Below are 10,511 nucleotides of genomic sequence, written 5' to 3'. Positions count from 1 at the left end.
GGCATGGTTGGGACCTGGGGACTGAGATTACTATGGCCAGAAGTTTACTATAACGAGATTCTACTGTATATGGGAAAATGTCAAGAGTGGCGATTGTCAGTGCCTTTATTCTGTCATAATAATAATAAAAATATTGCAAGTAAAAAAAAAAAAAAAAAAACACCCCAGATTTTTTTTAAATGCCTTCACAGACAGTATGTTAGGTTTAGCAGTGGGAACAGGTCACAAAAAATCCTTTATGTACAAAGTCCTGTTTCCTGAGGAAGGCTCTCCTAGTCCAGTGATGGCTAACCTTGGCACACTCCAGCTGTGACAAAACTATAAATCCCATCATGCCTCTGCCTCCCCAAGTTATGCTTAGAGCTGTCAAAGTATTGCAATGCCTCATGGGACTTGTAGTTCCACCGCAGCTGGAGTGCCAAGGTTAGCCATCACTGTCCTAGACAGTGTACAAATGTTTAAAGTCTGTACATAAACACTGCTCAAAAGCTAATACTATCACTCCATAAACTGGTTAATGTGATTAAACTTCACGGCGACTCTAATATCTCCTAGAATCGGAGTGTAGTGTCGCTATCCACAGATAAGCTGCTTTGGTACAGAAATTGAAGTTCCCAAGAGGCCCCTGTTTAGGTTATGTAGCATCTAACCAGTCAGCAATCACTAGGAAGTGTACAAAATTGGAAGTATAAACCTGAGTGGCAAAGTGCAAATCTTTGGCGTCCGATGCAGGAACTAGTATTGCAGTTCACTGCTGTCCTCTCTCTGAATGCCTCTGGCAGGTGGCATCACTGCAGCTTCATCTCAAATAGGTTTTTGGTTTCTAAGAATAATACATCAGTGATCAAGATGCATTTATTAATCATGCAGTGGAACTTGCTGTTGAGATATTCCAATTCATGGCATTTTTCTTGGAAGACTTTAATCCACTTAGCAGCTATATACAGTAGATTGTTAAGATTCTCGTTTATTCCGGTCTTATGTCTAACGCAAAAGCAGCTTCATTTGGAAGTTTTATGTTCTAGAAGAGGTTACCGCATTCTTACTGAGCAACTTCTTCAGCCTGAATAGTGTCCAGCTGAGGTTACTTATTTTTGGCCGTCTACACAGCCCATACAATCATTCAGCACTTCCAGGTTGTTAAGAGACTAAACAGAAATCATGCTCACCGGACTTTTTTCTTTTGAAGATGTTACTTACAGCATCAGGAATTAGAGCAATCTCACATCATTGATCCACCTCTAGCCTATTCACTATTCCTACATCAAATACATAGCGCAGGAACATTTTTAGCTTTGACTCTTGGCATGGATACACTGTTCCAAAGTCAAAGGCACTTAGCGAGGATATTGACCCGACTGTGTACCCTCCAAACTATTGCCTGATGAAGCGGGATAGTGACCCGTGAAACGCATTGCAAATCTTGGAGTTTTTAATAAAAGTTACTTTATATGTGTGTAGCGTCCCATTGTCTGTTTTTTTCTACGAGGGAGGAGAGTCCACCAACTTCCCCCTTTTAAACGGGTTTAAATCGCTTTTACTCTTGTTGGCGCCTCTGTTAATACGGTTTTACAAAAGTTGGGTGAATCTAGTTCCCTCAAATGTAACTACAAAACAACCACCATCTCATCAAGCCACTGGTGTCATTTGACCCCAAAGGTGAGTACCACATTCAGAGGAACCTTTAATGTTCATAATGGCTCTGCTGCCAGCCAGCCTTCAAAATGATTGATTAAAAAGAAAAAAATTCAAAAAGTTCTCCACCAGTCCCCTTACGAGAAACTGATATAGAACTCACGATTTTTTTCCTGTTTGAGATTCCCTAGCACAAGTGGATGTTTGAAATAGAGAGTTTCTCTTTCCTGCACATGTCCCTTAGTAAAACACCATGTGCATCTGCATGAGGCTTATAGGTTTTGCCAATATTTGCTTAGTTTTCCATGGGATTCTCCAGTTTCTGTACACAAAGTGAAACATACTAGTGGTTTATTTAGTTGTAGCTGACGGTGTACATCTGCATTACTGTATTAGGGACAAACTGCTCGCGTCTTCACGGGCGTTGGATGATAAATGTTTCCTCCTACTTAATCCTAAGCGTAACTACCAGCCTTCTAAGCTGTACTGCCTTCTAAATTGCTTGTAACTAGTGTTCCTACCCTTTGTCCTCACACTGTAAATCCATGAGGGTATGCTTGTCTGTCTCTCTCATCTCAGTATAAACTATATAAAGCCGCATCTACACGCGTAGATGCAGCCGCGATGCTCCTTATCAATCGAGCCGCTGATGCGGCTCGATTGATAGGATCCGACAGGACGGATCTTGCTTCCGCCGATTCCCTGCTCACTCCCCGCGAGGGGACAATGGCAGGGAATCGAGCGGAAGATAAGCGGCGCCGGCGGGGACGAGCGGGGAATCGAATGCGGCGCACGCGCGTCGACGCTGCGGGCACGCAACATCTCCCTGTGTAGACGGGGTTTTAGACTTATTTCATCTAGTTTATACAGATTTACATACAGTATATTGAACTTTATTTGTAGACTGGTGTCTGGGAGGGAGAAGAGCTTGTAAATTCCACAACCTAAAATAGCATTGGATAACTCTGCTACTGTTATTTTCTTTTCTAAATTTAGGTTTAGTAGAACGGTGTATCTTGGGGATCCAACATGGCTCAATGGAATAACATTTTGTTGACAAGGGGAGAGACATATGGAGGCTGACATTTATCTTATTTTAAACAATGCACATTGCCTGGCTGTCCTGCTGATCCTCTGCCTCTTTTAGCCATAGACCATAAACAAGCATCCAGATCAGACGTTTCTGTCGAAAATCTGACAAGATTAGCCGCATGCTTGTTTCAGGCGTGTGATTTAGACACTAAAGTTCAACAGGACTGCCAGGCAGCTGGTATTGTTTGAAATAAATATGGGAGCCTACATAGGTCTCTCACCTTGGGACCCACTTAAAGGGTACCTGTAGGGAGAAAAGTGCCTCAATTGGGCACCCCCCATTAGGAGAGTGTAGCCTATGGATCCTTCAGAGGCTTTCACCACATCACTCCACCTGGCTATTCCAGCGATGTCCTAATCGGGAAACCACTTGTCAATGGCTTGTGCATGCTCAGCAGTACAGACCTGATTGGACTTCAGTGGAAAAAGTTGAGCCCGATCAGTCGGTGTTACTGCGCATGCACAAGCTGTCTACAATTGGGCAGTAGTATGAACTAAATTAGGCTCGGCTTTTTCTGCCAAAATCTGAGTGGCCTGTGCTACTGAGTAGGCGCAGGTCGGCCAAGCTTTCGGGGTCTCGGCGCTGGAATGGCCAGATGGAAAAGGACTGGGGGAGCCTCTGGAGGCTCCAGAAGTCCCCTGTTCCCACGGTAAGTAACTAAATGTATGCATTGTAAACCTCAAGTTTGCTTTAAACAGTAAGAGGTACTGTATGTCTGTAGAGCATATGTGTCAAACTCTGGCCCACAGGCCAAATCTAACCTTCAGAGCCATCAAATTTAGCTTGCAAGTGGTTTCCCCACTTTGCATTACGTCTGGTCCACTCTGGACAACCAGGTACCATATTGGAGGTGAAGCCTTAGATCACCAGGCAAGCTATTTGGGGAGGGAGGGGAAAAGCACTAGACACCAGGGAACTGTATATGGGAGTGACGGAGGAACTAGACACCAGGGAACTGTATGTGGGAGTGACGGGGGAACTAGACACCAGGGAACTGTATATGGGAGTGACGGGGGAACTAGACACCAGGGAACTGTATATGGGAGTGACGGGGGAACTAGACACCAGGGAACTGTATATGGGAGTGACGGGGGAACTAGACACCAGGGAACTGTATATGGGAGTGACGGGGGAACTAGACACCAGGGAACTGTATATGGGAGTGACGGGGGAACCAGACACCAGGGAACTGTATATGGGAGTGACGGGGGAACTAGACACCAGGGAACTGTATATGGGAGTGACGGAGGAACTAGATACCAGGGAACTGTATATGGGAGTGACGGAGGAACTAGACACCAGGGAACTGTATATGGGAGTGACGGAGGAACTAGACACCAGGGAACTGTATATGGGAGCGACAGGGGAACTAGACATCAGGGAACTGTATATGGGAGTGACGGAGGAACTAGACACCAGGGAACTGTATATGGGAGTGACGGAGGAACTAGACACCAGGGAACTGTATATGGAAGCGACAGGGGAACTAGACATCAGGGAACTGTATATGGGAGTGACGGAGGAACTAGACACCAGGGAACTGTATATGGGAGTGACGGAGGAACTAGACACCAGGGAACTGTATATGGGAGCGACAGGGGAACTAGACATCAGGGAACTGTATAGGGGAAGAAGGGGGAAAGCACTAGACATCAGGTAACTAAATAGGGGACTGAGGGGGCTGCAGCATTTGAAACAGCTTATTTTTTTAATGCTTCAGAATCAATTTAAACACATGAAAAGTTTACACTCGTTTGGTACACGGGTCAAGCACACCATACTTTAAATCAATTGACCTTGTTGTCCGTTATTCGGTTATTTCTAGATAAGAGGGTCAAGTACAGTGTGGACCAAATAGCAGCTACATTATAAAACAGTCCTTTCTTTTCTTAAAACACTCTTTTTTTTTTGTTTTTTTATTATAAGCCAGAATTTAACTTTTGTAAGTTCAGATTTGACACGGGGTTGAAAATCTAAAAAGCATATCTTAAGACACTCCTAAAATATTCTAAAAAAAATAAATAAAAAGCCAATACTGCATGAATTCACAGAGTTAAACTTTATTACCATATACATATATATTTCTTTATTTATACAGTGTCAACATTTTTTGGGAACAGTTAATTCACTTATACAAAGAATTTATAGTAAAACATAAGAATTGCACAGGTAGAGAAAATCAAACATCTGTTTCCCCCCAGAAATATCTAATCCTTAACACTGACATATAGCAATCTAAAAATGTCACTCTGCAGGTGGCCAGCAAGGGAATGCAATCAGTCACATAAAAAAGGACATGTGATCAAAGCTTTATTAGAACAACTTTTCCAGAGGAAGTTCCCACATCTTTATAGGCAGTTATGATCAGTCACCTTCCAGGCATAACAAGTAGATGCCTGTCTCCATAAAAGCCTAAACCCACATTATGGATTATGTATACAAATGGGCACCTGTGTCTTTGCAGGAGTGAAAGAGTTGTCTTCTGCAAGCTTGGCAGTCTCTGGTTATCAGAGAGTATGGAAACATAGTTGGGGAGCTGTAAACCTGGCTGTGACTTCTGCAGAACCCTAAAGATGTAGCAGTAAGTCAATCAATGCAACTCATTACTTGGAGGCCATTTACTATACAATTTACAAAAAAAAAAGAAATACAAATAGACCCCTACTTAAGAAAGATTCGTGTTACAAGCTTCTCAAACATACAACCAAAGTTGCTCTCATGTACAAAATACACTGTACTGTTATTACATATTTTTGTTATTACTGGTTACAGTATTGTATAAACTGTAAGTTGACATTAAACCAAAAAGTTTATACTGTTTGTCCCAAGACAGTTGTCTGAAAGTAAATCATTAATCCACACTTTCGTATGCATAATACATGACTTGACTTACAAATTAAATGTACAACCTCTTGTAGCAGAGCCTGTTTGTAAGTAGAGGTCCACCTGTAACACAGCTGGCGGGGAGTGACATTTTCATTGTTGTAAACATCTATTCATATACAGTGATGAAGGTACAATTTAACACAAATATATTCCTATTCTAAAGTACCACAATAGACATGCTCCAGGACATTTAGAGTGAACCTGTGAGGTCAGATATACAGGAGCTGCCACGATCTGATCTGAAATGTGCCTATTTCAGTTCGGTCACCCTTATCCCGGAATTACGGGCACGTGGGTCACTGACCCCCAAATAAGCAACCATGAGGTACAATCTAGTGTTGTCAGTGACTGTCCAGATTCAGGGGCAGGTAGAACATCCCACAGGTCAAACCTATAAGACTAAATTTAACATGGCAACTCCAGTATCAGTCCACACAAATGCACCCTAAAATTAGAATGTGAGCTCAAATTTAAAAAAAGCCCTGATCTACCCCCAGCACAACCCTGATGACATAAGGTGTTGACTGAGCAATATTCTCCCAATCCCAGTCCTGTGCCAAGTCTACCCATCCCAGTCCTGTGCCATATTCTACCCATCCTGGTCCTGAACTGGAACACTCTTCTTCACATACAGTCAGGGGACTTCCTAGGTGCGTGTAGACCAAGTGCCTGATATACACTAGCCATACACAAGATACTGGCTGATTCCAGAACATGGCTCATAAAGTCGACTGGGTAGTAGTGATATATATACTACTTTGTCCCACTTCATCTCAATGCAATTCATATTTCTGCTGAAATGTAATCGACTAAATGACTTCCCCGGTAGTGTTACTCTTCATGAAGTATATTGCTATGTGGTCATGCTTCCCCGACGCTTCTGTCCCCAATTCCTTGATGAAAATGTACTAAAGCCGTCCTTTCATTTCATGAACTATCCAAAATGAACTAGAAGTTAAATCGTCAAATGTGTTGACGTCATCAGAAAAGTCAACCAACGTATGGCCACCGTCACTAATGGCCAGCTTTACTTATTTATTAGTTTTGTCCTGCAATTGCAGTCTCGCACAGTAAGGAAATTCCATTTATGTTAAAATCAGGCAGCCAACTTGACCTTCTTTTAAAACATGCAGCTTTCCTTGCTTTAAGGCAATTTGCATGCAAGCGTCAGAGTCAAACCATCGGGTGTGGGGCAAGCAAGACTGACACAGTCAACATCTTATGGTGTCAGGAGCATACTATGGTGGAGGTCATGGCTCGTTTTGAATTTAAATTCATATTCACTTTAAAGAAAAATTTATACCCAGGTCATATCACTCACATGGCTCTTCTCCGTCTGAGAACATTCATGTATTTGTAATTCACTGCTAACCTCTCATCTGCATCTCTGATATTGACTATGTACGGAAAAGGCAGAAAAAGACGCACAGACAATCACACGGAAATTATTATTCTGCAGAAAAGGTTTGAAAGTGAAGGCTTTAGCCTGTCCCTAAGAACTCAGCACTTCCTTTGGTCCTGTTTTCCTAGTTAAACCATTGTGAGAAGTGAGGGAAAACCTATCCAGTGGTAGTGATGGTCAACTCTAGAACTCATGGAGAAACGGGATTTGTTTTATCAGCTGATAGATTTGCAAAGCTCTGATATGTTCTGATAACATCCTGCTTTAGCACATGACCATGACTAGCAAATCAGAGACTTGCATATCTATCACCTGACCAAACTGATCACATGCTTCTCCATAAGTTCTCCTAGACATGGCCATCGCTATCCAGTCTGCATGCTCAATGTAATAAAGAAAAGCGAGTGTGAGACCTCTAAATAATGTATTTTCAGCTACATTTCTCAGCAAACTAGCACTGCAGATAGACATCCCCCAGACAACAACTGCTTATACTACAGGCTAGTACAGGCAGTTTATGGGAGGGGGAAGAAAAGGTTTCCTCTCTAGAACATCTCCCAATTTTTGCCATTTATTTGTGGTTAATGTCCTGAAGGGTCATTTACCACATTATATTTCCAATGAATTAAAGGGAACAGGTGCCTACAGAACTATAAGTAAAACAGTTTCCTCTCCATAGATATCTTGTAGCTTGAAATTCTTTTGCTCAAGGACTTTAAAGGAAGCTAGTATGACCAACTTAAAGGGCAAACTCTGCAATGGTTATCATCATCCTTGCACAGCTAACCAGCAAGTCACTGACCTGAAAGGAACACACTGGTGAAATATCCCTACCAGAGAGACACCACATTGGCTGCACGCTTGTAAATATGTAAAGGGGCAAGGATCAAGGTGACAGTAATGACAGTTACTCTTTAAATCTCCTGTTGAGGCAAAACCTTTATTATATCTAATGGATCCCTCCCACCTCCTACAACACTAGTACTATAGGTATAAAGGTTTTGAAAATATGCATGAATGCCTTATTGTTTTTAGTGAACAGCGGTTATCACATGACCACTGCTGTACTCTAAAGATCTGAAATTTCGAAACCCTCTGTGCATGCCCCTTTCTAGGAGAAGCGTAGCAGTGAACCCATTTACCATGACTTCCAATCAGGATGCAGAAAGGGGGCGTGACCAGCCTACCATTCAACTGCTCTACCATAGAATGAGGGTGGTAAGACTAGCAGTGAAGTGAGCAGCATTTCTCTAGGGAAGCTCTCAGAGTCCTACAAGGAAGGACATTCCCTCATCGGAGAAGTACAGACAGCAGTGATGGTTACTTAGACACTAAAGAGAGATTAAAGGTATTGCCCATTTTTAATTAATGATGCTTATTGTACTAGTGCAGTGGGTGGCTGAGAGACCCATAACTTTACCTGAAAAGTTTAGCTTTTAATTGAGCTTTAACAACTATCCAGCATTGAGAACTTCCCATGCGTGGTTGCCTTTAATTTTCTAAATCACTTCCTGAATGAACTATCAGTTCTGGGCAGCCTAATCCTTTAAAAAGAGGTCTAGACATAATCAAAATGTTCCCAATAAACACAGCATGCACTCTTCTGGATTACTAATCTGGATTTTCAGAGCCAGCCTAGAATGGGCAAAGGCTGCAGGGTTTCAAAGTGCATCATGTGCAATGCCTAGTTTACAGTCCAAAGCAAACAGAAGCAAGACGGGATCAGAGAGGTTTCAATTTCTGGCGCTATCATAACATTTTTGGTGTATTTTTAGTATTTTTGACAAACAGTGCAAAGATCAAAAGCAGATCCCGAGTTTTTCCTGCTACAAATTGGCTCTCCAGTGATGGTTGTGTAATACCTGGACTCTTTCTGAAGATCACACAGCCTAAAACACGGGATTTTCTATGGGACGTTTTTTACTATGGATACATTTATAATCAAGCAGGAAGATATTATACACACTGCTGCAATCAATTCCTCAGCCTACTGGAGGACAATGTTACCAGCCTTTCCTTCATTTAAAATTGCAGATTACAGGGAACAATACAGCAAACGTACATGCAATGTTCTCGTACTGTGTACATGTACAGGGACTTTTCCATGAGCTTCCAGCATTAAGGGGGAATCATATAGAACCACCAGTGGTTAACAGTTATAACTACAATAAAACCTGCAGATGAGGAGATAAATAAACATGTCTGAATCTCTAGATCGGATATCACATCCAGTCCACGGATTGGATGAGACCACAAGGCAGATGAAATGTCTGCAGGGAGAAGGAGGAGCAGAGAGACGAGGTGTGACCACAACTGTTTTCTAGAAGATCGGAATATAGTTGTCAATCTTGGCTCGATGTCTCTGGGCAATACACTCCGCAATCCACACAATGTTCCTGCACTCCTGCTCTTTTAACTTCACAAAGGCATAAAATACTCCAAAGTGGAACTGGTTCAGAAAGGCCAACTTATTCAGTTTCACCTATGAAGAAAGGGAGAGAGAAAACTGTTAGCACACACAATAGAAAAACAAGCTTAACGGGAGTTCTAGCTTACCAACAAGATCATGTATATGTAATATGTCCCTGGATAGTAAATAAACAAAGATGAGATTTTCTAAAGATTTGCGGAATACGTAAGTTTGGATCTGTTGAACAATATGGGCATAGTACTAGAGCTGCTGGTCAGTGCCCCCCCCCCCCCCCCCCGCCCCAATATACAGTGGTGGTGTATTGCCCACTGGGAGGCGCCATTACAGAATTACAACTCACCCTGCCTGCTACTTTGTTTCATGGAGGAGGTGTGGCACAGGCTCCTACTCTCCCATGTTGCCTTCTGGAAAGGGGTATGGCTGAACCATTGACCGATCAAGGCAGAGAGGCACCAGCCTTGGTTGCAGTGGTGAGAAGAGGTTAGCGCACAGGTCTCAAACTTCAGTCCTTGAGGGCCATATTCATGCCAGTGTTTAGGATGGACTGAGAAACGGAGAAATGTGTTCTATGGCACTGCTGAATGTAAAACCTTAAAGGACAATTGAAGTGAGAGGGATATGGGGGCTGCTGAATGTAAAGCCTTAAAGGACAATTGAAGTGAGAGGGATTTGGTGCACTTCTTGGCCAAGAAGAAGCAAGTCCCTACATACTATTGCGCTTTACTGCAACAATGTTGGAATTGCCATAGCACAGGGCTTTTCAACCCTGTCCTCAAGTACCATCAACAGTGCATGTTTTGCAGAAAACCACAAACATGCACAGGTGAGGTAATTAGTGTCTTATCAGAGCTGATTAACTGCCTCTGTGGATTTCCACAAAACATGCACTGTTGGTGGGCCTTGAGGACAGGGTTGAAAAGCCCTGCCATAGCACAAGCACTTTATCGCTGCTGGATTTATTAAAAGAAACAGTGCCAGATACCATTTTGCCGCATTTGTTGGTCGATCCTATCCTTTACTTATTTTGAGCAAGTCAAGTTAATAAGGCGTGATTTGTGGCAGCT

At 42.6% G+C, this 10,511-nt stretch overlaps 1 protein-coding gene across 1 annotated transcript in view; it reads right to left on the bottom strand.

Annotated features, from left to right (window-relative positions):
* Positions 1-4,772: 4,772 nt before the first annotated feature.
* ATP6V0D1 (ATPase H+ transporting V0 subunit d1) overlaps positions 4,773-10,511 on the bottom strand; it is an 80,410-nt gene continuing 74,671 nt past the window's right edge. The window contains exon 8 of the mRNA XM_068261269.1: positions 4,773-9,498. Within this exon, the coding sequence (XP_068117370.1) occupies positions 9,337-9,498 (162 nt within the window). The 3' untranslated portion in view covers positions 4,773-9,336. The remainder of the gene's footprint in view (positions 9,499-10,511) is intronic.

Source organism: Hyperolius riggenbachi, chromosome 11 (genome assembly GCF_040937935.1).
Source record: "Hyperolius riggenbachi isolate aHypRig1 chromosome 11, aHypRig1.pri, whole genome shotgun sequence".
Taxonomy (NCBI): Eukaryota; Metazoa; Chordata; class Amphibia; order Anura; family Hyperoliidae; genus Hyperolius; species Hyperolius riggenbachi.
This window is presented reverse-complemented; position numbering and strand designations above follow the sequence as displayed.